The sequence below is a fragment of the Penicillium roqueforti genome, assembly GCF_015533775.1.
Source record: "Penicillium roqueforti strain LCP96 04111 chromosome Unknown scaffold_02, whole genome shotgun sequence".
Lineage (NCBI taxonomy): Eukaryota > Fungi > Ascomycota > Eurotiomycetes > Eurotiales > Aspergillaceae > Penicillium > Penicillium roqueforti.
The window spans coordinates 2,112,487-2,138,338 of NW_024067566.1; the positions used below are offsets into that span (position 1 = coordinate 2,112,487).

The 25,852-nt window shown below is 50.9% G+C and overlaps 7 protein-coding genes across 7 annotated transcripts; 3 read left to right on the forward strand and 4 right to left on the reverse strand.

Moving 5' to 3' along the window:
* Positions 1–485: 485 nt before the first annotated feature.
* On the forward strand, positions 486–1,337 carry LCP9604111_2274 (mRNA splicing protein SMD2; the record flags this gene model as incomplete). The annotated part of the gene is made up of 4 exons (XM_039069733.1): positions 486–637; positions 701–733; positions 964–1,212; positions 1,295–1,337. 4 exons carry the CDS (start codon positions 486–488, stop codon positions 1,335–1,337), a joined length of 477 nt encoding a protein of 158 aa, XP_038932401.1.
* A 614-nt stretch (positions 1,338–1,951) lies between these two features.
* On the reverse strand, positions 1,952–3,913 carry LCP9604111_2275 (uncharacterized protein; the record flags this gene model as incomplete). The annotated part of the gene is made up of 4 exons (XM_039069734.1): positions 1,952–2,580; positions 2,638–3,266; positions 3,341–3,851; positions 3,907–3,913. The coding sequence occupies 4 exons, from the start codon at positions 3,911–3,913 to the stop codon at positions 1,952–1,954; spliced, it is 1,776 nt and encodes a 591-aa protein (XP_038932402.1).
* A 1,348-nt stretch (positions 3,914–5,261) lies between these two features.
* On the reverse strand, positions 5,262–8,119 carry LCP9604111_2276 (cullin family protein; the record flags this gene model as incomplete). The annotated part of the gene is made up of 5 exons (XM_039069735.1): positions 5,262–5,325; positions 5,394–5,754; positions 5,809–6,228; positions 6,282–7,362; positions 7,424–8,119. 5 exons carry the CDS (start codon positions 8,117–8,119, stop codon positions 5,262–5,264), a joined length of 2,622 nt encoding a protein of 873 aa, XP_038932403.1.
* An 839-nt stretch (positions 8,120–8,958) lies between these two features.
* LCP9604111_2277 (Ulp1 protease family protein) lies at positions 8,959–10,088 on the reverse strand (the record flags this gene model as incomplete). The annotated part of the gene is made up of 7 exons (XM_039069736.1): positions 8,959–9,013; positions 9,080–9,631; positions 9,702–9,721; positions 9,779–9,828; positions 9,884–9,898; positions 9,975–10,002; positions 10,053–10,088. 7 exons carry the CDS (start codon positions 10,086–10,088, stop codon positions 8,959–8,961), a joined length of 756 nt encoding a protein of 251 aa, XP_038932404.1.
* Positions 10,089–11,382: 1,294 nt separating this feature from the next.
* On the reverse strand, positions 11,383–17,099 carry LCP9604111_2278 (putative Rho guanyl nucleotide exchange factor; the record flags this gene model as incomplete). Its single annotated transcript, XM_039069737.1, has 2 exons — positions 11,383–12,537; positions 12,585–17,099. The coding sequence occupies 2 exons, from the start codon at positions 17,097–17,099 to the stop codon at positions 11,383–11,385; spliced, it is 5,670 nt and encodes a 1,889-aa protein (XP_038932405.1).
* Positions 17,100–18,393: 1,294 nt separating this feature from the next.
* Positions 18,394–22,368, forward strand: LCP9604111_2279 (telomerase reverse transcriptase; the record flags this gene model as incomplete). The annotated part of the gene is made up of 6 exons (XM_039069738.1): positions 18,394–18,840; positions 18,898–19,198; positions 19,258–19,497; positions 19,553–19,917; positions 19,970–20,398; positions 20,461–22,368. 6 exons carry the CDS (start codon positions 18,394–18,396, stop codon positions 22,366–22,368), a joined length of 3,690 nt encoding a protein of 1,229 aa, XP_038932406.1.
* Positions 22,369–23,267: 899 nt separating this feature from the next.
* Positions 23,268–25,584, forward strand: LCP9604111_2280 (putative TBC domain protein; the record flags this gene model as incomplete). Its single annotated transcript, XM_039069740.1, has 2 exons — positions 23,268–24,459; positions 24,515–25,584. 2 exons carry the CDS (start codon positions 23,268–23,270, stop codon positions 25,582–25,584), a joined length of 2,262 nt encoding a protein of 753 aa, XP_038932407.1.
* Positions 25,585–25,852: the final 268 nt, after the last annotated feature.

The window sequence follows — 25,852 nt, forward strand, 5'->3', positions numbered from 1 at the left end:
AGGATCGGGAATGAGTCGGCAATTATTAGCGAGCCAGCCGATCAGCGGTGCATATCTAGGATCTCGTCGACCGGGAGAATGGCAGGTTATGCAGGAGTATGTAGTGGCGGGGTCTTTTTATCTGCAGGCCTGGAATGTTAGCAATTGTGAATCCCCTCGCAGAGGGAACATAGGCATGGAAAAGCAAAAAGCAATTCTTACCAATTAAACAGGGAAAAAAGAGCAATAATCTCTCCACTAGCTCTGCATGAGCAGACAAAAGTGGAAGAGAGACGAGTGAGGAAGGGGTGAGGTTAAGGAGCCTTGCATGCGCGGGTCAAGCTATCACGAAAGATCTCCAAACAAGCGTGACGCGACGTGACTGCGGCCAATCGCGACCTCGGGAAATGGCCGGAAGTTGGTGCCTAAGGCCTGAGGCGCCTAATATTTTCCTCAGGCGCTTGTGAGAAGCTTCACGTGACCTCTGCTCTCCGCCAACCATCAAGATGTCTGAACCTACAGCATCTTCTGAATCGACTGCATCTTCTGCATCTCCTGCATCTCCTGCATCAACCGCACCTTCTGATTCAACTGCATCTCTTGATACCAGCAATCTTTCTGAGCCCACCATGTCGACTGCTCCTGAAGTCCAGATTCAGTATGCTTCCCTATCAATAACTCTTAGCTCCATTCAGAACCAATCATCTAACAAGCCGACTAGGGACCTTCTGAACAAGCCGAGAAGCGAGCTCACGTAAGTCCACTCTTTACAATTGATTTATCCCCTTCCCTTCCTATGCGACCTTTCTCATCCTGAGTTATCAATGGTCTCTTGATCGGGAGTTTCTGATTCTCGAGCTTGTGGGGTTCGCCTACGACGCCCGCGTCTCGGAAACTTTGCGACCGACTTCTTCACATCCTCATGCAAGCTGCGCAAAGTACATACAGCACATAAAACTAACTTTACATCTTGCATTTTAATAGTGAATATGAGGTCTCTCTCGTCGAGTCGCATGAGCTCAGCGCCGGCCCCCTGTCGCTCCTGCTGACCGCCACGCGCACCCACACCCAGGTCCTGATCTCCTGCCGCAACAACCGCAAGCTGCTGGCGCGTGTCAAGGCTTTTGATCGCCACTTCAACATGGTTCTCGAGAACGTCAAGGAGATGTGGACCGAGTACCCCAAGGGTGTCAAGGGCAAGGGCGTGAACAAGGACCGCTTCATCAGCAAGATGTACGTGAACCAACCGTGGACGGATCTTCGTCCCTCTTTGCTATCTTTGAAACAGTTTCTAACCTTATTGCCTTATCTTTAGGTTCCTTCGTGGCGACTCCGTCATCCTGGTCCTGCTCAGCTAAACGCCTAATGCCTCACGTTGACATGATCCCTGCTACTTGCACGGCATCTCGAACCCATGAACATTTTCCATGGGCAAGTTATCATGTAATCGATCTCGATACCCTTTGTTCTTTCTTTTTTCCCTCGCGTGCTTTTCCTCCCTTGCTTCTAGTCCCCGCCAAGACACGATTGGCTAAGGGGATGGACTAAAAAGACCTTTCGGCGTTAAGTTCTTTGCACGGGCTCCTACCCGTTGCTTTTTTTTCAAAGGGAATCCTCGGGCGGCGTCAAATTAGGGCAGAGCTGGTTAGCAATGAATCTTACAGAAAGATCTTATGGATACTACCTTTGTAGATGCTTGTAAGCTAGTAGGTCACCTTCATCCATAGATAGATCTTGCTTTTTGTACTTCCTCGAGCTCGTCAGAGATGTCTCATCCCTTGGACATTATTAAGGGTTGGATTGTTATACCTTATTCTTCGCCATGTACAACTACAAGCACTCAATGTATCAACCAAATAAGAATATCATTATCATCAATGACCATATCTATCAAGAGACAATCATGAACAGAGAGAACTCGGGGCCGGATATGCCGCTATGTATACGAAGAAACCACCTAGAGAACCAAATCCTAAACAGCCTCAGCAAGCCCCGTCAAAAACTGCGACAACCCAAAAGCGCCAGGATCCGGAATCTTCCCAAGCCACTCCTCCTCCCCACCAACATAAACACTCCTCCCAAGACTCGCCTTCATATCCTTCGTAGACTCAGTCCCCTGCCGCGCCGCCTCCGCAGCAACCCTCACATCCCCACTCTCAAGCAACGAATCCACAAACGGCGATAGCGCATCAATAAGCGTCCGATCACCAGGCTTAGCAGGCGTGTATTTCCCCAGTGCCGCAAACGAAGACTTCAGCGCCTTCGCCCACGTCTCCGTCGTGATCGCCGTCGGCGAGGTGGTGTTCTGCGCCAGTAAGCTGTGTGCGAGCGCGTTCAGGAAGATCGCGTAGATCGCGCCGGATGTCCCGTCCATGACATTCTCCACGACGATCACGATCCGCGCGACGGTGCTGACAATGTCGGTGGTTAGTGGTGGGGAGGCGTCGGCGAGGAAGGATTGGATTGCTTCGGCGCCGCGCTTTAGTCCGACGCCGCAGTCGCCGTCGCCGACGATTGTGTCGTACCGTGTTACTTCGGGTTCGGCGTCGATCACACGCTGCAGGCCGGCGCCGAGGATTTTTTGGAGTATGGTTGGATCGACTGAGGTTGTTTGGGTTAGATTTGTGTTAAGATGGTGGGTGTGATGGAAAAGCTTACGCTGTAGGTTGCTGTGGATGTCTTCGGTAAGATTGGAGGTCTTCAGATCCACGGGGGCCGCGTTACGGTTGTTTTCCCACGTAGAGGCACTGATCGGGGCAGACCAGCCGACTGCCTCGGCGGGGGCGTCAAGAAGCTCAAGCATAGTAGTTTTCACGCCCAGGCCTGGGTCGACGAGCTTCATCAGCGAGATGCTGAAGCCGAGGCCGTTCAGACTGGTTAGGAAAGTGCCCTGGATCACGCGGACCATGTTGACCTGGTAGTCGTGCTGGAGCTGGCGGTAGACTTCATCTGTGATACCGGCCAGCTCGAGCGGGCTAACACCGCCGAGATTGTTGATTAGCAGCACGAATTGATCCTCCGGCTTGCGGGTCACGTAGCAGCGGTCTGGGTCGTTGTGGTCGAGTAGCTGTAGAAGCATACCGCGGACTAGCTCGACGAGGTCGAATTTCACGCGGTGCGAGCCCGGCTCGTTGTGGATTCCCATGCCGACTTCAACCTCGCCGTGCGGGATCGTGTCTTCGGGTACACCACGGCCTGGCACGTGGACGTGTTCGAGTGATGATCCTAGTGAGACTAGATTTGCGTTGGCTAGCTGGGCTAGAGCATAGAGGTCGTCTAGGGAGCCACTGATGAAGGTATGTTAGCATTGATTCGATTTCTGTAAAGTATAGCATGTAGACCATGATATGTATAGACTCACCCAGCCTCAGCCAATGCACCAACCATCTTCAAAATCAATACACCACCACCAATACCGCGACGACCAACCTTCCCACCCTTCTCGCGACCAACGCCAACATCATCATTGATAGCAAAGAATTCAGTCTTGATACCAGCAACACGGGACTTCTCCGTGGCCATACCGAAGTTCAGCACATCGCCGGTATAGTTCATAGGAATGATCAGCACGCCATTATCAGTGGGGACACGATCGATAACCGCTCTGCGGATCTGCTCGGCCGACGGCGAGGCAAAGATGGTACCGGCGACCGAGGCATCGCAGAGCCCGTGGCCGACGAAGCCTGCAAATGCGGGTTCATGGCCGGAACCGCCACCCGTCACGATGGAGACCTTGTTTGCTCTGCGGGGCGCATCTGGACGGCGGAATATGATCTTGTGCTGTTGGTCCAGGGCCAGAGATGGGTTTGTGAGTGTAAGCGAGTTAAGCGCAGTGAGAACCAGGTGGTCTGGGTCGGCGAAGAAATGTTTGGCTGGGAAACGGTCAGATATGTGGGGAAGATCTGGGGGATCAGAGGTGGAGCGTACTCTGCATTGCTGATCAAAAGTGGACAGTTTCGATTGGGTATAATTTGAATTGAAGAGCTGACGGAGTTTGAGGTTTTGAGTATTTTAAGAGAGTGGTATAATGTTTCTCGAGTGTAATCCAAGGGGAACTTGTTTGCCACTGGGGTATGAGGCAAGATTCCAAGATTCCAAGATTCTCAAAGCTAACACCAGCGAGAAGCTCTCGGATTGGATTTGAGGATCTTTGATGGGGAAAAAGTGGGTTCGGTCACTGGGATCTTCAAGACTCAGGGTAACTTGTATAGCCAAGTATGTTGTATATATACTGTTGAGACTCACGTTGTACGGAATATAGTCGGAAGTGTGGGAGTACAGGCACTCCCTCCCTCTTTAAGGAACCCGAGCATGTCCATTCATACAATCAAGGACGTGTTCCTTTCTTTTTCCCTTTTTTTTCCAGCTCACATGAACATCCAAGGTCTGATCTGCGCTTCGGCTTACCCTCTAGGGATATCCCGCCAGGCACCGCATTCCAGAAAGGCGTCTTCTGTCGTCCGAATGGGCGTTTTCACCAGAGAACATTCTTGGAATGGACAATTCGATGCATCCAGAGCTGTGCAATGTATTCTAGTCCACTCTCGCCCGAGTGGACTTTCTTGGACCTCAACCTGGTAAGTATGCCGGCATTCCTGGTGCACCGACCACCTCTTACTTGCTTGTATGAGTTATAGATATTGTAGATGTATTCTGGTATAGTTATTGTAGCCTATAGGCTTTGGTCTCGGCTTTGATAGAGAGGTCCCTCTTAATACCTGCAATAGTATCTCAGGCCAATGCCAATGTAAATACAAATTGCCACTAGGACGAATACCGGGATACCGCAAGTCTTAGTGGAGACATCATGAGACTAACGTACAAAAGGGACAGCCGAACTCGGATCTGCTGTCAGATCCAGGACTGTGGGGTATATGTATAGCTCTAGGTCATGGGGTGGTCCTTTGCTCGTTGATCTCGCAGGGTTATGCTTCTCCAATGGGGTTCGTGGATATTAGAAGCATTCGGATACTATACATCCACTATCATTAGTATTCCAACTACCTCGGTGAATATGTGTATAGCACGGATTTCCTCTTTGGTCTACCCCCACAACACGAATTCTTTAATTAAGGGCCATCGGCACTGGCCGAGATCAAGTATTTTAAGTGGCTTGGTGAGACCGGAGTTACTCCGTTTTTCTCCAAAGGTATAATCAATTGCCGGATCCCCCATACTAAATAATAGTCTCCCTAAATAATCAAACATATACCAAACACTCCGTACAAATGTGTGCATTCAGTGAATAAAGTACCTACTCTCAACATGTAAAAGATTATGCCTTATGACACGTAGCTGTATTGATTAGTGCCTTCTTTGCGCTCGAGATACTCCTTCTCGATCAACCTAAAAGTCAAAACAATGTTAGACACAATAACCGGGAACAACGGGTTGTTAGTAAGGAGGATACGCACTTCTCAATCTCTCCCTTAATATCGGCCGGCTGAAGCACACCCCGGGTCTTAGTAGCACTGATAACCTCCGCGATCAGCTCGGCGTGGCTGAGGGTCTTGCGGCCCTTCATAATGCGCACGATGGCAGCTTGCGTCTCGAAATGGCGGTCGGCAGCAACCCGCTCGTGCGTCGTCTTGGTTTCCTCTTTGGTCTCCTTCAGCTGGATCTGGTTGATCTTGATGCGCATTTGCTTGTCGCTGAAATTCGCGTTGTACGAGAATTTATCGCTAGAGTTCACCTCTTTGCCCTTAGGGTCCTTGGATAAGACTCGGTACTTGGCGCATGCGAGAGACTGGAGCGTTCGTTTCAATTCCGGGTCCGCTGTGTGTCATGTTAGGGATTGTTCAACTTTTAGAGCGCTGTGGATCCACTTACACAATCCGGTCGCTTCTTGGATCTGGGGGTACTGCATGCTCTCGCCATTGGGGATATCGTTAAAGAGCAGCAACACAATCGCCTGGAACGAGCTGACTACCAGGTTCTTCTTTCCGAGCGGGAAGTTTGCAGTCAGCTGACAATGCGCCAGTTGATGTTTCCAGGTGAGCTTGCGTCCTGTATGTTTGTTGTGGTAGAACGTCTCGAATCTGCTAATGGAGCGTGCGATCGTCGATGGAATCCGTACGGGTACATCGGGATATGTCGGCCAGGAGGCGGCAGAGAGCACGCTAACTTCGAATTCGAATCGGCTCCTGCGCTCGTCCTGCTGTGACCGTCTGAAGGCCGTCATTTCATCGTTAGCAGTGTCCATATCGTTGAACATGGACTCAAGGTTATGAGTGAAATTTGACCCGCATTCTAACCAAACATTAGCCAAAGCGCATAACATATGGATCTTGGATGCGACAAACCGTTCTTCAAACGAGTTAACATGCTCTTTTCCGCATCGTTGCTCGCGCTTCGTTTCATCAAAAGACGCCGGGCAAGATCGTTCTTGTAAAAGGCTTCAAAGACAGCCTTTCCATGTACGAATCGGAAGAGGTCGAGAACTTGATCAAGCTGTCGGTCAAGCTCTGCATCATCGGACATCAGGCTTACTTCCTCTGGGTTACGGCCTGGTGGCAGCTTGTAACCGCCCTTAAGGAGCCTATCCACGTATTTGGCGATCATTTCACCCGACTTGGGATTGTCGGTACCACCTGTAGAGTCCATCTTCTTCCCGTGGTTCATAAAGGTACCAAAGGCGTCGCGGACCGTGTGGCCCAGTTCCTCATTCGACTCAAAAGAATCGGTGCAAATATCGTCAACCTTTTGCTTAAATTGGAGCAGGTGAATGACCATGTCGGCCTCCAGATCTTGATTAAACACGATGCCCTCACCCTCCTCGATGATGTACTTCCTAAATGCAGGCTTCAATTCGAGACTAAGATCTCGCCGGTCAAGCAAACCGTATAGTTGCTTCAAGGCAGTCTTATTGCCGGCTCGCATCAAGCCAAGCACTTCGTTTTCGTTGGTCAACACGTCCGTTCGCCGTGTCACTAGAGTCTCATCCAGGAGATTGGACAGTTTGAGCTTCGTGCTTCGATTGAAAGAGAAGAGACCACACCGTTCTACCTCACGTTCGATCAACTGGTGGGAATTATCGACGTATGCAGCCAGGGACCCTGCTGCTTGTTGTTGAGACCACTGCTTCACAAACTCCTCGGACTTGGCCATGAATAAAGGCTCAAAGTCACTCCCATACACATCGAGGCTGTGGAAAAGCTCAATAGCATCTCTAAGCAAACTTGAATCTGTCAATGCCTTTGTAAATCCACCTCGATCGGCCTCGATCAAATCATATGCTCCTTTCACAATCTTTGGCTTCAGACTCGCATCAGAGAAGATGTATGACCGGAACTGAATCAATCCCATTTCACGAATCACCGGTTGTTCTTTAGAATGCAAGAGGAACGACTGGTCGAGATAATAGAAGATCCAGCGAATAGTAACCTGGGGGAGAGAGACCGTTAGCTGTGAACCTCCATTCGAGATATTTCCTTGCCACACATACTAGCTTGGAGTGCCAGGCCGACCACGCCTCAATCACTATCCGCAATGTACCGACATCAGTGCTACCTCCAGCTCTGGCGACAAGATTCGTGCGCATTTTCCCGCTGACGAACTCTTTGCACCGATCCTGAAGCTTCTTAGCCAACAAAGCTGCCCGCTCCTGGCGGCAGACATTCTCCCCGCCCTTGTATAGCTCTTCTAGCGAGCTCTCTGGTTTCCTGTCATCAAAAATAGCCGTTAGAGCCGCATCCAACTGCGACCACACTTTATCGAAATACGATTCCTGGTTAAGCCGCGGTCCGGTACGAAGGTTCTTGACGACGAGCTTTTTCGCGCCGCTATGAGGAGAAAATGTGTTTTGGCGGATATTAGTATTCAAGCCATGGGATCTGATGGGACCATTTAACCCAGAGACTCCCCGACCTGGCACGCCATTCTTAGGCGGGGAACCGGAAATCGGATGCATCTTATGCGGGCTCGTTTGGGTTGAGGAGCGTGAGGGAGACGACGACAGACGGGAACGCTTGTGGGTTTGCAGATCAAGGCTGCGGTCGGGTGAATACCTCTGGGAGAGGAGCTCGGATATGGATTGTTGCGATCGCGGCTGCGACGGCTCTCCTTGATCAGAAAGCTTCCTCTTGCCGATTGATTGGCGCTTACCGCTCTGCTCGGTGTCGCCTCTCGAGTTCTGCGGCATCTACCCGGTTCAGCCCGACTGGGAATTTGGGGCACTCTCAACAGGCTGGAGATGATGAACAGGAAGGAAAGTGGATTCGGGATGATGTTGAGGGGAATTGACGTTGCGCTTGGCTTTGGCTCCGCACGGCGATAAGATACGGAGCTATTCCATCAGACATGGACATCATCATCATGGATGAAATCATTTCGGTGTATATATAATGTACTAACGGATATTCAAATAAAGAGCCAGGTATTATTGATAATCTAGGTGTGCGAAATACGATATGGACATCATAACACTCGCCTCAGCCATTCAGGTGTCCGTATAAGAGGCCATAGCTACACGACTACTTATGTACGTATGTATCAAAAGCGCTAATGATCATAAATTCACGCTGAAAAGAAGAGAGAGTTGTATCTAGCGCGGGTTTTTAAAAGAGAGAACAGGCCCAAGGCCCTCGCCAACACTCACTCTCACTACAGCATACTACTACGGAATACGAAGTACGAACAGGGTTAGTCCTCACCGCTTGTTGATCATTGAGCATTCGCCCAAGAGCTGGGCATATATACGGGGTATTATATATATATATATATATCCCTAAGTTTTGAATTCATTCCTCGACTCTAGGAATAAGTCTATGAGAAGTAGATACAATACAACGCACATTGAAGGCCATTTATGTATGTAATTCATGGTACGCATTCAAGTAATGCAACGCTGACAAGTACACGATCATCAATGCAATGTCCACATGTTGTTGATGAGGCTTTATCTTTTGCAAAAGACTGCGAGTGTGTGCAATGGAACCATAAAGAAGACGTAAACTCATAAAAATAATCAAGAAAGACCAATCAATCAACACGCGGAGGACTTCTCGATTTCTTTCCCATAGGACTGCCGCTTGTTCTAGAATCCAATATTAGCTTCTTGCTTCTACTGCATTGTGCAGCTAGGTAACCAAGGGTGACATACGATCGTCGGCGCTCGCCTTCCTTCCGGAACCCTTCAATGATCTTGGCCATCTCTTTGCGAGACGCATTGGCATCGATCTTCCGTCCTCCGAGACTCATACTCACCTTCTCATGTGCGCTCGCCATAAGCAACCGCTTCATGAGAAGATACCGCATGTTCATACACACGTACACGCCGCAGTCGCTGCCGCCGTCTTGCTGGGGCGAATCGTTCAGATGCAGGAACCTAATGGGCATGTTTAGGAGGTATCCGAATTTGCGAGTCACCGTGTCTGCCTCCCAGACGTTTCCTTGGTATAGCGAGTCGTAGTGAAATGCGATGCGGTCGACGACCGAGATCAACAGGAGGGACCAGTGCGTGCCTCCTTCTGCCTGGGAGACGTTACGACAGTCGTTGATGGGAAGGAAGACATGGGTTGCTCGAGTGAAGTCCGGGAGTGCTTCGCGGAGGGTGCGTGGATCGGGGGTTTGGAGGATCATGAATGACATGCTGGGGCGGAGAAGGATGATATTGGAGGATTGGTATCGTGAAAGAAATTCATGTTCGAGATATCTAGAGCAGGAAGGTCGAGGATCAGTGCCATAGTACTGTGAAGTATGTCGGACCGACTCTAGGGACTTACTCCTCCCAGAATGAGATGATCTATGACACATTAGCTCATGTCCCAGCTGGAAGGATTCTCTCGCCATTCAAACCCACGTTGTCTGTGAGCCAGTCATTCTTGAGAGTTTGCATGTCCTCTCTTGTCACTGTTTCTTCGTTAACTACCTAGTCCTTTTCGCGCTTCGGGGATTGATTCCATACATCGCACGTCGTAATCTATGAGCACCCAAAGGCGACCTGTAAGCATCCCGTTTGCTATTCACCAAGGCGGCAAGATCTGTTCTAAACTTACAACTCAAAAATGCATCATCTGGGTTCAACTGCGCAAGTCAGTACTCGTGCCGCTAATACCGAATCAAGCGAAACCCACCTTATCGCCAAACCGGCCGCGCACCTTGCGCAACATGACGGCAATATGATATGTGCCTTTCAGTTGATCACAAAACCGAAGTCAGGCCGCTAGAATATGAATTCCTTGAAAGCCGCGGGAAGAGAAGCTATACACTGCGCCACAGTCGAGAACGCAATACGTGCACGGTGCTAGGCTCCTCAGATAGCCAAGCCAGACCCCACAAATCGCGGTTATGATAAACGGGGCAGATCTTTGCGCAGGATTTGAGAGTTCGGGTGCCCCGCGCGCACAGGAAATGAGATGCAACCTACAACCTCGTTTATGCAGTGGCAAGCAAAGCCGGATGCGAAATAGACGTCGGCAATGTTCAAGTAACAGACTCGAATGTGTCCCCCGTTTCTGCACTGGCGGAGTAGAAGTGGGACCGGTCGGCAACTCGGGATTGGGCGGCGCTTCGGAGAGGGAGGCCGTCAGCCTTATGCTTATGGGTGGCGGAGAAGGAAGGCGGAGGATGGATTGAATGCTTGAATGCTAATGCTATTTTCAATTGCGCTTATGGACAATAGCTGGTCGAGTGGTACAGAGTATGCTGAGGGGTACGCCAAGGCTGAGAGTAAGTAAGTCAGGCAGTGGCCATGCAAGGGAAGGTTAGACTGAGGCTGTGATTTTCCTTTGGAATGATGCAATCTCGGACGCAGGAACAGGAGGGAGGTAGCGATGAAAACACAAGAGGGACAAATCCCCAAAAGAACTGGACTCAGGCAGGTTTGATCGGGCTGCGTCACATGTGGGGTCACATGATGGGTATACTAAATCAGGACTTATGTTAGGAAGCATTGCGAGGTAGAAATGTATGATTTAGATAAGTCTGCAGGATTTATTAAAGAAATTAATTCATAAGAATAAGGGGTATCTAAACGTGCATCCCAGAGCTCCAGTAGAAGAAGAGGTTCAGACCATGAGCTGAGATGAGAGGAAGGGAACAGAGATCGCATAAAAGTGGAAAAACAGAGAGCAGATCGAAGAGATGGAAACAAGGCCAAAGCAATTGGGATGGACAGAAAAGAAAAACCATAAATCATCAGTATGAGATGACGCCGAACGAAACAAAAGCAGATCAAAGTGACAAAGCAGCAACATTGCAACTGGTGTAGTCGCCTTTGTTTTGCCCTGTTCTTCAAAGGGTATGATTTTGAAGAAATATGAAGACAGATTAGAAAAAGAAACATTCAATATGATCCTGTAATATCCTGTAGTTAGTATGAAACCGTGTATTGTGTGTTTTTCTTCTTGCGGATTTGAAAAATGATTGGCGAATAGATCGAAAAGATGGCGTGAGATTGTTGATTCAGGTGCTGAGTCGGGCAAAATGTTTGTTCCAAATCCAGCCAACGGTCCTAGTGGCATCGTCCTGATTGCGGGCAAGCCAAAGCTCACCCTTCTCGCCTATGACGTCGAAGATATCCCCGGAGGCGTAGGTCAGATAGGGATATCCGCCCTCAGTGCGAGTGTCAATGTCAAAGTCATAAACACTCGCCGCGCAGAACAACGCCGCAGGGCCTATGGGAGGGGCGCTGCGTTCCGGGTGCCCATTTACAGCAGTATCACCCGGCACATCCGACATGGGCATGGCGGACGAGAAGAATCCTGAGTATCGATCAGTCGGGGAGGCTGGCAGGTAGCTCGAGTGCGAAGAGCTATTGATCACATCCTCGAGGAAAGGTGTGTCTAGGCTGAGTCTTGGCAGTCTAGGGAAAGGCTCGATGTCGCTGGTTCTCTTAAGGGCGGGAGCGCTGGTGACTTGTTGCAGCAGTTGATTGGAAGTGTCTGGGATGACTCGGCTAGATAGAATGGAATTGGCTCGGTAACGGCTGCTGCGGCTGGAGTGGCTTTCCATCTGGGGAGACTGGTATGATTGGCTGCCGATGCTGAAATCCCGGGAAACGTTCGGTGAATCATCGGTCATAGACCCAGGTCGCGTCTTCGAGCTGTTCACCGTAGAAGGACGACGAGGCGACATAGAATTATGCTGGTCACCGGGTGACAGGGGGACCAAATTGAGGGAATGAGCCATCATCGCCCCGTTGCAACAACTTAGCTCCCCCACTCGTGCCTCCATCAAAGTGTGGTCACTATTGAAGTCGCTGATGAGCCTGTCAAGGTCATTGGGGAACAATTCCACATGAGCACCAATCTTTTTCTGTAGAACACTGTACCACACAGTTTGAATTTCGATAAAGTTCTTCAGACACGCTGCCATCAGTTTGGAAGTCAACGCGTAGAGTTTAGGCAATTCATCCTTTAAGGTATCATTCAAAGCCAGGAACTGCTCGCCCTGCTCGACGGTCTTCTTGTCAGGTTTGTCGCCACGGTCCTTGATGGCTTTGTAGCGTGCATATTCCGGGAGTCGCTTGTCGCGCTTCCGCATGACCCGCTGGGGTGCATTGTAAAGTCCTAGTAGTTCAACCATCGGATCAATGACCGTTTTGCGGACGACAGCAAGCTGCAATAATTAGTGTTGATTCAATAAAGAAACATGACATAACTTACATGTTCTGGGAGAGCAGTCGTCACAAGCTCCTGAACTGTCATCTTGAACTGATGCCACTTGCTCTCCAATTGTGGATACGGAGAAGGCGACATGCCGATGATCTCTTCGATCGAATCGGCGTACTCGTTGAACTGGTTCACATAGAGTTGCACATCCCGAGAGTAGCTCTCAGCGTCACGCATGACAACCTGCAACTGGAAATAGCCGTCGCTAAGTTTCTGCGCTAGCAAATCATAGGTTTTGTCTTCAAACAAGTCGGAGAGGCCAACTTGCTGTCTAAACTTCTCCGTGCGGCGACCAAAGGCTTTAGACAGACCGGTACGCACATCAGAGTGGTTGCGCTTTCGGCCGACAGCTTGACCAACGAGGTCTACTCGTTTCTTCAATTCGTTGATCCGATGAGAAACATTCGTGACCTCTTCCAGAGCATTGGAAATTGCCGCATGGTCCGGGTGATCTTTTGGCGTGGACTCCAACAGGTCGCGGAGAATAAGGGGGTACTTCAAGATTCTTTGCACCGGCTTAACGAGCAAAGAGTCCAAATCCCAGGCGGTCGTGAGATCCATAGCACCCTTCTGGCATTCGCTCAGCCAAAAGCCCACCTTTGGAATGCGCTGCACGACCTGAAGTTTCTTGTTTGCGGCATCATGGTTTTTCAGGTAATCAGTGTACACCTTTTCCATCTGCGTCATGTGGGCGACAAAAATCTGACCAACAAAGGTCGCGCGATCCTTTTCGAGTTCCGACATTCCTGCTGCTTCGGCGCCTTCTGGGGCAATGGACTCGGCAGCCTGATTGTTGCGCTTTCGCTTGCTGGTCCATCTCAGAGCCTTTGGTATGACGTAGATACTTTGAGCTGCTTGTTTGAGATCAGACAAGAACTTGTCGGAGAAGGCCGCGACTTGGTCGGAATTGCCGAAGAGAACCTTGACATCCTCGGGATCCAATACCGTGAGCGAGGTCCTCTTGTAGATGTCCTCAATGATTATCATATCATGACCAAAGGTGTGCTCCGTATCAACAAGTTCTTTGATTATGTGACGTCGCTTCTTGAGACGTCGCTGTTCCGGAGAAGGCGAATCCTTCGGCTCAACCCGAATGGTTTGCTCGGTGGATGGAACAAGTGAAGTAGCGGAGGAGTCAGCGGCCTCGGGAGACTGAATAGACTCCAAAGTTCGGAAAGAAGAGTCATGGCTGCTGCCCGGGCTATGTCCCGCGGCTCTAGGAGCAGCCTGGGTACTGCGACTGAGTCCAATGTGGCTCGATGAATTAAGCGAATTTTGACCTCCAAGAGGTTCATTATCAGTAGAGTGCATCGTTGAGGGCGAGAGGAATCCCGAAGTAAATGCATGAGGCAGAGTCTGGTCGTTGGAAGCTTGAGCATCAACCGAGACTCCCAGGCCATTGTTTTTGTTGGATGCGCCAGCATCTTGGTTTGCCGAAGGCACTAGGCGGGGGGTGAGTACCCCTTCAGTGCGCATGCCATCGGTTTCGGTGTCGGGGGTTACAGCATCATCTTCGGCTGCGATCTGCATCCAGTCCATGATGGACGGAGACGCATGTTCCCAATCATCACGTCCAACCAAACTAGCTGTGTGTGAGAGTGTCTCTGAGTCATGGAAATCTTTGAACCCCGGCACGACTACCGGATCCTCAGTTAGGCTATCGGGTCGCCCATCTGCACGTGTATCTGCAGGATGAGATCGAGGCTCGGACGAGGGGTAAACTGCTGGGCCAAGGTGGTGACTCCTGCCTCGCGTCAACTCCTCCAGATAGAGCTGAGTGGCACGCTTCGAATCCCATCTGCCCAATCTAGCTAAGCTTGGTGGATCAGAAAAGGCATTGGATCGAAACTGTTCAGATCCTTGAAGTGTGCTCGGACCCATTACGCCGTGATCCTGAATTGAAGCTGGTGATTCATCGTCTACCATTGAAGCTGGCCTTGTTGAAACAGCCGAACAAGTTTCAGTTGGTGGTTCCGTTTCACGGCCTCGTAGCAGAGAATCATCACCACTCTCGTCACAATGCTCGTCACAGGTGGAATCTTGGTGTTGCCCAGATGACCAGGAACTCATACTCCATCGGTTGTGAAGATCAGTTTCATTTTGAGCCTGGTGCATTGACGCACGCTCAGGCTCTTGAGTATCATTACTACTAGAGGAATTGTAGTAAGGCGTATCTCCAAGCATAATCTGGATGGACTCTCTGTCGTCATTCTCTGAAAGACTGCAATCAGGTTCGTCGCATGAGTCGTCGCTCCGGTTGGACCCGCGGATTTGCATTATATGATCCAGAAGAGTTTGAGAAACGCTGGGATTGCGCTGCAGCAGCCCGGACTGGGGCTCCGGATCAAAAGTAGTGACATGGGTATCACCAGAGTCTGATGTGGCACCCGAATCTGTCGGGTCATCAACGGTAGGCTGTCCTTCACCTGAAGTTGTTGAATCTACACCCTGTGGGAGGCCAAGAGTGGGAGAGTCCATCGTTGTGTGGGGCGCTGCCGTATCCGATGCCGGCAGGGCAGTGTTGAGGTGCAGCCTAGGAACGGCTTGAACCCCATTTTCGTCATACTCAACCGAGCCGGTCGAGTCTTTAACCATCGTAGCCATCTCGTCGGATGACGGGGCGTGGATCACAGGCGGGTTAGGGGTAATTGTAGGTTCATCCATCGATTGCTTGAGATCTTCATTCGTCTCCTGTTCTCGCACCGAAGCGTGACGTCGAAGCTTTCCAGCAGTTGATTTGTTCGGTCCTCTGTCATTCTGATTCTCTTGAACATCCGAGTGTCGGTAGAGTGCCTGTTGAATGTGCCGGCGACGAGCATCAAAATCAACCTTGACCAATTCAGGTAATTTGCGTTCAGGACGAGACCGCGAGTTGTTGTAAGTAGCGTGTTTTTGTAAATTCAAAACTCTATCCCCGATTTTGGAGCGTGGGGAGACCGCAGCACCATGTGAGACGGGTTGTCGAGGTCGTGAACTGCGCAACGGAGGCGACTTTTTAGGTGGCGGCTCAGCGATGTAAGCTTCAAGTCGCCGACTGGATTCAGATAACTGATTGCGTGTTCGGCCGATTGTTAGATCCCGCCTACCACGCGGGTTCGTCGCGAACGAAGCGGGATCATCTGCTGGTATGCGGGGAGAACTTTGTTTAGGTGACGGAATAGGAAGGCGGCTGCCGCCCCTGGGCGGCGAGGTAATGGCAGCGGATCGGCTGCTGAATGTTGGATTGGAGGATGGGGATAAGCTTTCGGAACCGGAAGTGACGAAACGGTGCGAGCAGACAGGAATGCGCGACTTGGAATTTGGACTGCCCGGGGGCGACCCATGGCCGGGTTTAGTCTGCCGCAAGGGCGCAGGTACCGCCATTTCAGGATTCCACGGATCTGCAAGGGGCTCTCTTGTTCTATCCAAATCACTTAGGACTCGGCGATGTTTGCCGGTGCTATTTATCCCGGCCTGGACTGCCTCCAAAGAAGTTGTGTGTCCAAGATACCATGCAGTGGGCGTGAGTGGTGATTTTGCAGGATATTGATCGAGACGCTCACGGAAGGCTGGGTTCGGGCTTGGAATACTTCCATCCGACCCACGGCGTTGTTGTAAACGCGATATGGCACCGTTGTTAACCTGTGTGTTGATAGGCGACAGTTCACCAAACAATGGCCGGCGAGTATGCGATTCTGTAATCCGTTGAAACAGAGGGGGTGGAATAGCACTATTTGTATCTAGGGCCGGACCGATTCTGTCTATCTCTGGCGACGACGGGTTCGAATCCGCTGGCGCTCGAGAATTGCTGGTGATCGACTCCGGTAGCGAATCACGATACTGACGACGCCGTGGCAACACCCGATTTCGCTCTCCGTCAACACTTCCGGAAGGACTCGGTGCTCTTGAGGTTGGACGCGAAACAGATGGCAAAGGGAGGACCTGATCCGTGGTTTTGTTGAACTTGTTGACAAGATCTTTGAACGACGGCTGTCGTGACCTTGGGTTCACATGCAACGGGGGTATGTTGACCGAGGGAGCTCCTAGCGTTGGCGAATCCGAGGTTGAACGGTATGGTTGACGTCTAGTGCGCGATGACTCCAACATGGTTGTTGGCAGGGGTGATACTTTGTCATCGACTGAAGGATAGTCGGCCGCGGCCATGCCCATTCTTACATCACCAAACCCCTCTCTTACATTGGATGAAGTGCCTGGCAGGGATCCACGCTGGCGATAATAATCAGCGGGGTCTGGAGACTCCCGTCCTCTACAATCTTGCAATTGATCGCCCGACGAGAGGTGATTCGCGGAAGTAGAGGAATTATGGGGTCGTATGAAGCCCGACGATAGTGGAGCATACGTGGTCGATGGTTGTGCCTGGGGAGAGAAGGAGACGGTCGGCGAGTCACCTAAAGAAGTGGTAGTGTGACCATTGGCAGATTGGCCAAATGCCGGAGCCGACAATTGTCGCCCAAACGGAGGTGGGTGGCGATACCGGACATCAAAACCCTGCTCGTCACCGCCAGACATCTTGCATGCTTCAGGCCGACAGGTCGACGTGGACTGGTCGCGGCCTTTCGGTTCTGGGCGGGTTGCGTTGGTGCGTTGTTCCGGGATGGTCGCCCAACGGGAATGTCGCAGGTGAGTCGATTCAGGCTACAAAGCAATCCTCCTGGGTGGCGCACACCCATTCAGCATTCATATTTGAGACAACTCGCCAAACAAAAAAAATTCGATATCGAGGGGATATTTCCCCGGTCAAAGCTCGAAAGGTAAGATTGTTGGATGGAGTTCGAATCGGGGGGATCGGGGAAGAGTAGAGTGGTGAGATCGAGGATCGGCCAGTTGCCGAAATTAAACTGTCGTGAGAGAGAGAACGGATAGGAGGATCGAGCTCCAGACGGATGTTTTGTTTACCAGCCGTGGCTGCTGATAGGTGTTGGAACCTGGTAGTTGAGGGGTTTCAAAGCGAATCCTGACTGTGGGCCAGATTGCTAGCTCTCCGGGCCAATCCGTGTTGACAGGCTGACCTGCACTAGTGACAAAGAGGTGTTGAAGTTACAGTGTCGATCTTTGAACAATATTTTGTGATGGGTGGAAAGAAAGAATTGTGACGAGTTCGAGGAAGAAGACTCGAGGAAGAAGAGAAGAGGGAAGAAATCAATCGGGACTAGTGGATGATATGTTTAAAGTGAAACTGAATTTGGGAGTGGATTTGGCGGATGTTGTGGATTTCTTTGTCTTTGTTCATTGTTCAGCTGGATGTTGTACTGTACGTGGAGGAATCCTATATATCATTTCCTCGGCTTGTACCTTTTCTATACATCGCAAATACCTCGACTACACATCCATCACACCAGCAATACCGCAACTGACAGGCGTATACCTCCGTATTGTACCTCGACATCCCCCGGGAACAAGATTAATCTCCCGGAGACCCCCATGGATGACGCAGTGGAGACGCAATGGCCAGCCCTGGAGTATCTAGACCGCCCCGTTCCATGGTTCGCTCCGATGTTTAATTGGTAGCTTTGATTGGTTCCTGATTTCCTGATTTCACTTACTTTTCCACGGAAGTCTCTTATTGTATGTTGACATCTATATACTTCGGAGACTTCAGAGACTTCAACGGCTCATCCATGGTTCAAGATTACTGATACTAGGAAGGTGTCGAGTTCGAGAGCATTCGCGTATCCGAACTTTGTTTGCCGCGCACACTTGACGCGTCGCGCGAACCCATCAAAACTTATGTTGTATACGCAATGAACCAAACTCACAGGGATCCGAAAAAGGAATTACACATTTAACCTGAGAATCGCCTCTCATGGGCAAAAAGAGGAAAAGACCCATCAAGGACCGCGGGTCCACGTCCTCGTCTCACACGGGTATCACCACGTCTCCCCGCCGTTTCAGGCCTCCCCATGCGCCAATTCCCCTGGGAACAAAAACAAGCCATCCCGTTATCTCGCTGTACTACCGAAATGTCGTACCCTTGCGGGAGTACCTGCTCCATAAACTTCCCGTGACCTCCAAGTCGCGTCGGCGCCGCATCCTGACATTGGGCTCGCGGGAAGACCAAGGGACCAATGCACAACTTCAAACGTCTGAGACATTGGCGGAGCTGCTAGACTCCACACTGGTGGGTGTGCTGAAGGAATCGTCTCCGACCCTTAATTACGAACGACAAAAGCAATACTCCTCTTTTAATGAGTCTCAATCGCGGTCAATTCTCGTCAGCACCGATACCGGGCCGACTTGTCCCCAATCGGAGGTGAGCCCATGACGGCCGAATCATTTACAGGTGTCAGATTGCTGATCCTTGTCGCAGGTGGTTGACTTTGTGATCTGGAAAATCTTCAATCGTAGCAATGGCTACTCTAAAGAGGCCAAGCATCTGCTGACGCATGGCTTCAAACGCATGTCTATGCACCATGCTCAACACACTGGTATTCCAGGCATCGTGTCTCAGTTTCCGAATCAGAATGTTCAGGTTCTCAAGAAGGGTGCATGGGCAGAGGTCCTGGGCTTGCTTGGTAGTAATGGGGAGGAGATTATGATGCAGCTCCTTTTTGATTGCGGAGTTTTTGCCCCGATCGACGCTGAAAATGGCATCTACTACCAACTTAGCGGTATGATTCGGTCAAGATGTAGGGAGAGAGTTGATCCCGGTTTGCTGATATTTTTATAGGTATCCCACTCTCGGATCTCGAGCCTTTGAGCGACGCATCTGCGGAAGCCAACGGCTCTACTGCCACAGCACAAGACTCAATGCCTACCGCTGGTCAAAGACATCCCAAAGAGAAAGCTGAATACAAACAGAGTTCCGAGATGCTCCAAAGCCCAAACAACATTGTGTTTATGCGGCGACGTATCCTCTATGGGCGTGTCGAGTCTAAAAAGGGAGTAGCCTCTGGACTAGGACAGAAACGTACGTGCTTCGCCGTTTGAATAATGGATTTTAGGTTTATGCTAATTCCCATTAGATGTTCTTGGCCGCTTCTCAACGCTTGATTCGATGGCGCAAACAGTCCATGTTATGAAGTACATATTTCCCCGTCAATTCGGCCTGCTGAATGTATTTACGCTGGACTCGGATCAACGCAAGCAGATGAATGACTCGAATGGTTTCATGTCTCGTGAGAGTGAGATATCTCTTTTGGAAGAACAGAAACGACCACAGGGGCCTCAGACTGGGAGTGAATCAGCAGATGCAGGTTGTGGTGGCGTGAAAAGTGTCAAGGTACCTAAGAGGCTTCGTGGAATTACTATAGAGCTTGTCCGGAAGCTCCGGAACCGCAACGCACAATGCTCCTACGGAGAGTTGCTGCGATACTATTGTCCAACCGAAGTGAGACACTTTTGTTTACATTGGCTAGGATTGTGTAGCTGACCTTTGGCAGCAAACCGAACCCAGACTCCTTGGCGCATCTGTCTCCACAACTGATGCTAAAAAAAGCGAGCCTATCTCCTCTCTCGAGTCAAATTTTGTAACACAGGTGAACTACCCGTCGCCAAGTGATAGTTCGCAGACCTCATGTGATGGCGCGAGATCAGAGCCGCACATAGCTGTCGACACATCTTGTGGAAACGATGCCGAGAAACCGGTGATCCGAAAGACTCAAGTCAGTCTAACTGATCATGCGACTCCGCCATCTTCTGTCTCGGCATTTTGTCGAGCGGTAATCCAGAAATTGATCCCACGGCAGTTTTGGGGGGTTGGTCCAGATGGTATTTCGAACTTCAAGCTGGTTCTCAGGCATGTTGACCGATTTATCAAATTGCGCCGATTCGAAAGTCTAAGTCTGCACGAAGTCTGCAAAGGTGTCAAGGTTGGTCATTGCTTGCACTGAACTGATCGTCTGAGACAAAGCCGTACTGATCCGCACGCTAGATAACAAGCATTCCTTGGCTGGCGCCACCCCAGGTCCAGACTAGTCTGCCATCTGAGACAAGATCGAAGATCGCCCTGTCTGACTTGCACAAACGCACCGAGCTACTCCATGAATTCATGTTTTGGATTTTCGATTCACTCCTTATTCCTCTCATTCGTTCGCATTTCTATGTCACCGAGTCTCAAGTGCACCGAAACCGCCTTTTCTATTTCCGCCATGATGTGTGGCAGCAGTTGACCCAGCAACCTTTCGGTGACTTGAAGGCAATGATGTTCGAGGAGCTTGAGTCAGATCAAGCCCAACGTGTGCTGGCGCGGCGGTCCTTTGGTTTCGGTGCTCTCCGTTTGCTTCCCAAGTCTACAGGCATCCGGCCCATCTTGAACCTTCGCAAACGAGATTTGAAGACACGGTCATGGGGGAAACGGGAAACGTACCTTGGCATCAGCATCAATTCAAGTATTACGCCTATTTATAACATGTTGACCTATGAGCGTGAGCAAGCTCCTGCCAAATTGGGCTCGTCGATACTCTCCGTTGCAGATATGCACCGCCGATTGAAGGCGTACAAAGAACAATTGTCCCAACGACTGCCCTCGGCTTCTAGACCTTGGCAATCCAAGCTCCCACCGATGTACTTTGTCAAGGTTGATATCAAAGCTTGTTTTGATACTATCCCCCAGAAAAAGCTGCTTAATCTTATCGAAGAGCTGGTCTCTGAAGAGAGCTACTGCATCGCAAAGCACACCGAGATCCACCCGCCCACTTCTACTGCGAAACAAGGAAAGCCCATACGAAGGTTTCTGAGTCGCGCTACTCCTGCTATGAAACCGCAACACCTACCAGACTACGTCAATAGCGAAAGCACGACCCGAAAGGCCAACACCGTTTTTGTTGAGTGTGGTCAAAAAGAAAATGATGCTGATAGTCTTCTGGAACTTCTCAGTGAACATGTCCAGAACAACCTCGTGAAGATAGGCAAGAGATTTTTCCGCCAACGCAACGGCATTCCTCAAGGCTCCGTGCTATCAAGCCTCCTTTGCAATTTCTTCTATGCCGAGCTTGAGCGAAAGGTACTGAATTTCATCAAACCCGAGGATTCTCTTCTCCTGCGACTCGTGGACGATTTCCTTCTGGTCACCCCGGATGTAGCTGTGGCAATGCAGTTTCTGGAAGTAATGATCAGGGGCCAACCATCGTACGGTGTACAGGTCAATCCAGCGAAAAGCATGGCCAATTTCAGCGCAGCGGTTGACGGGATTTTACTTCCCAGATTAGAGGGAAGCACATTATTTCCGTATTGCGGTAGTCTCATCGACACTCACACGCTGGAATTTCACCGCGATCAAGACCGCATCCTTCAGGGCGGCGAGTCGGCTGCTGCTACTCTCTCCGATGCCTTGACCGTTGAAGCCGCCCGCCTACCCGGCCGTACCTTTCACCGCAAAATGCTCTCCTCATTCCGTCTGCAGCTATATTCCATGTACATTGATGACGGACACAATTCGCGCGCAGTTGTGCTAGCCAACCTCTACTGCAGCTTCATCACTGCTGCCATGAGGATGTACCGCTATATGAAGTCGCTTCGGGGTCGTGCGCATCCCGGCCCTGCCATCATAACACAGACTATCCGCGATCTGATTCGGCAGACGAACCGTTATATCCAGGCCCGGCGTGCTGGTAATTCGGAGTCCCCATTCTCGTGTTTCGTTCAGCGATCCCATTTACAGTATCTGGCTTCTGCGGCATTTCGGTTTGTTTTGAAGCGCAAGCAAACACGGTATGCGGTGGTGCTGCGCTGGCTAGACTCGCTGAGTAAAGATTCTCGACCCACATCAGATTCCGAGGCTTCGAGAATAGCACAGGTAGTGAAGAAGGGAAATGCCATGTTCGAGGAATGGCGGTTCTAGAATAGTTAGTGCCGGAATGTCTGCAAAATCAAGTAATAATCGGTGTAATTGTACGATCAATTGCCCTCGACTAGTATAATTGCACAATTGTACGCTCATCTCCCTGGGGCCAATTAAATAGTGCATACAGTGCCACAATCTATTCAGCCCGCCAGCATCATTGGGCACAAATCCGGCTAAATCCGATTGAAACAGATCAGGGTTCAGGGGTTCAAATCAAGATATCTTTGATCTGTGTTCAGGGACTTTCAAGGCTATGTAGGTTATCCCTTCCCATCTGGGTAGAGATCAGTTTCCATCTACCGTCTACCACATACAACATAGAATGTGTTGAATACTTTATCGCTACTTCTTCATAGCCCCTTTTTACCCTAGTGAAACAAGGTAGCGCCGAGGTACCCCCTGTTCTCAGCCAGACCGAGTGCGGCATAACGGCCTGAGGCTCTCCGCTTGCAATCTTGAGCATCACGGTTTCTTCTTCTCACTCTCTTTTGGATTCTCACTGTCTTCGTCTCTCGTTTGAATCTTTTACTTCTTTTCTGCTTACTTCCACCCCCACACTCTTTTCCTACTGTTTTTTGCTTACCCTCTACAACCCCCCTGGCCCTCAATGGTCACCCCGTAATCTTCTCTCCTGATCCCTCTTTACACGACTACACCTGATCTGGATCTCATCAGGCTGCGGCTGTGCCTGCAATTCATTTCTACATTAATTGACTTCTATTGCGGTATTATTCTTTCCTGTCTGGAAACGCCTGACCATTCTCATTCAAAAACACCGATCTTCACGTCCGTTGTTGACCCCTTCCGGACATCCGCCAATTTCCTCCCACCCTGTGTACTTTTTCAGGTCGATCATAATTGCGGGGATCAATACATCTGAATAATTACATGAGATCATGACCACCGTTTTCCCGACACCCAATTCGCCCCCCGAGCTCTCCGGGTCCAAATCCTCCAAATCCTCCTCGTTTCATTCCTCCTCCCACCTGGACGGTGCGGAGAGTATCTTTACGGACATCTCGAATTTTGAAGACATTGGCTTGGAAGATGATACCGATTTGACATACGCCGATCCTCGAGGCTCCTACGCCCGCTCTGGGGTGATGGCACGGTCGCCCGCCGCCAGAATATCAAGCAAAGTCCCTGCGGCCTCAACTCGCGACTTGACCGCGGTCCCCAAGCCTCGCAAGCGAAGCCCCCTGCCCCCGCTCCACAGCGGATCGACCAATGTGTCGGCAGGCTCCCTCACTGCGAGAACTGCAGCCCGAAAGGATCCAGGCAACACATTGCATTCACCCGGTTTGACACCATCGCAAGCTCGCCGGTCACGGTCTGTCTCACCACTACGGCCGACATCCAGTCGCTCCGCCTCGAGCACCAGCCTGGGTCTCTCTCCGCTATCTGCACGAGTGCCCATCCAGAAACAAACTTGGCAACCGAATCGCAAGTCGGTCAAAGATTTGGAGGAAGAATACCATGACTCGGACGATGAACTACCGGACGATGCAAGTCTGTGGAACATCCCTATTTCTCCGCGCCCAGTTCAGGATCGGGCTCCATCACGGTCTGCCAGTCCAAATGGGCGCAGCCCCGGGCGGCGACCACTGCCTATCCAGCACGTCATACCCGGGAGCGATAAGCAAGCGTCCGAAAATACGGCCAGGGCATCCCGCATGAAGCGTATACCCCGATCGAGCTCCGCAGGACCGGAGCGTGGACAACTGTCGCCACGCAACCCTCGTACCTACTCATATAACAGTTTCCTATCTGACTTGTCGGAGGAAGCTAAGATCATCACTGAAGCTCTGGAGCTGCATGCTGATGATAGAGATCGCAAGCGGGAGGAGCATATTCAAACCGGTGCTCTGCGGAAGTCCAGCGAGGACTCGCATCGCGCATCTCGTGATGCTGTCGCTTTACCGCCTCTGCAGAAATCAAATATCATGATCGATCCGCTGCCAATTAGCAAGGAGAAAGAAAGGGTCCTCACGCGGACACGCCCCAGCTGGCTTCCGCCTAAGGACCAGAAGGAGGAGAGAAAACATCTAAAGCAGTATCAGCAAATGATGGCCCAGTCTCGAGAAATTGGTATGTGCAAGACAAGATCCGTAAAGTATTGTCGGGCTTCTAATTGGTATTTCAGAGAAACGCAAAGCTGCCAGGGAGGCAAATGCACAGTGTGAAAAGGATAACACTCGAGCTACACTGCAGAACATCTGGGATGAATATGTGTATCCGAATTGGGACCGCGCTCTCCGCGAGCCCCGAATTCGCGAGTTATGGTGGCGCGGAATTCCGCCTCGCAACCGGGGCACCATATGGAAACGAGCCATTGGCAACGAACTAGCATTAACCGAGGAAACCTTCACTAAAGCGTTGCTCCGAGCAAAGGATCTCCAAGGCAAGAAAGATGTAGAAAGCGAGAACAGCAAACGACTACTGGACTGCTTTGAGGCAATCGAAACGGACGTGCCCAAGGCCTTCCCAGATATGAACCTCTTCCAAGGATGCGGTCCACTACGGCAAACCCTCATTGACGTCCTGCAAGCATACTGCATGTACCGCAGCGACGTAGGATATATCCACGGTCTGCACACCATCGCCGCCCTCCTCGTCTTGCAATTCCCCACCCCCGCTTCCGCCTTCCTTGCCATGGCCAACGCCCTCAACCGTCCTTTGCCCGTCGCGTTCCTCACTTGGGACCGCGGCGCCATGGCCCGGTCCTACACTCTAGCCTCAGACACCTTGCGCTACAAGTTCACCCGTCTACACACTCACCTGACCGACACCCTCAACCTTTCCGAGGCAGAGATTTGGGAGCCCATATTCCGCTCGCTGCTGACAAACGGCCTTGACCTCGAGCGCATCTCCCGCGTCTGGGACTGCTGGGTCTTCGAGGGTGATCGCATTATGATCCGCTCCGCCGTCGCCATTCTGGGCTGTCTCCAATCGCAACTGTTCTCCTTCCACCAGAGTGATGAGCAGTCCCGTCTAGCTGTGCGCGACGTGTTGGGCTGGGGTCCCCGCAGTCATGGAGCCAACACCCAGAAACCCAAAGAGCGGCATAGCGCCCCTGCCGCAGCTGGCTTTGGCGGTGGGCAGATCGAGAACCCCGGCATTGCCGATTATTGGGTTCTTGGTGCTTCGGGCGACGAGGATGACTTCATGAATGCCGTCCGCGAGGCTGGAAAGGTGCGCCAGCCAATTCAATAGGCTTGGATATAATACGTGCCTTCGCAATATGTGTGCTCTGGTCTGTCAGGTTCTCACCTTTACTTCAGCCTTTCGTTCTTCTTCGTTTTCCTTTTTCCTCCTTACCGTACCCTCATCATTCCAGATAGCGCATAGCATGGCATCACAGCCTGGCCAACGTGTCTGCTTGCCTTCCTATCTACTATCTACCCGTATACACATGTCACTCGTTGCACAGCCGTTTTGTCTATTCTATGTATCTTGAACTGACTGCATGAGAACCACTCGT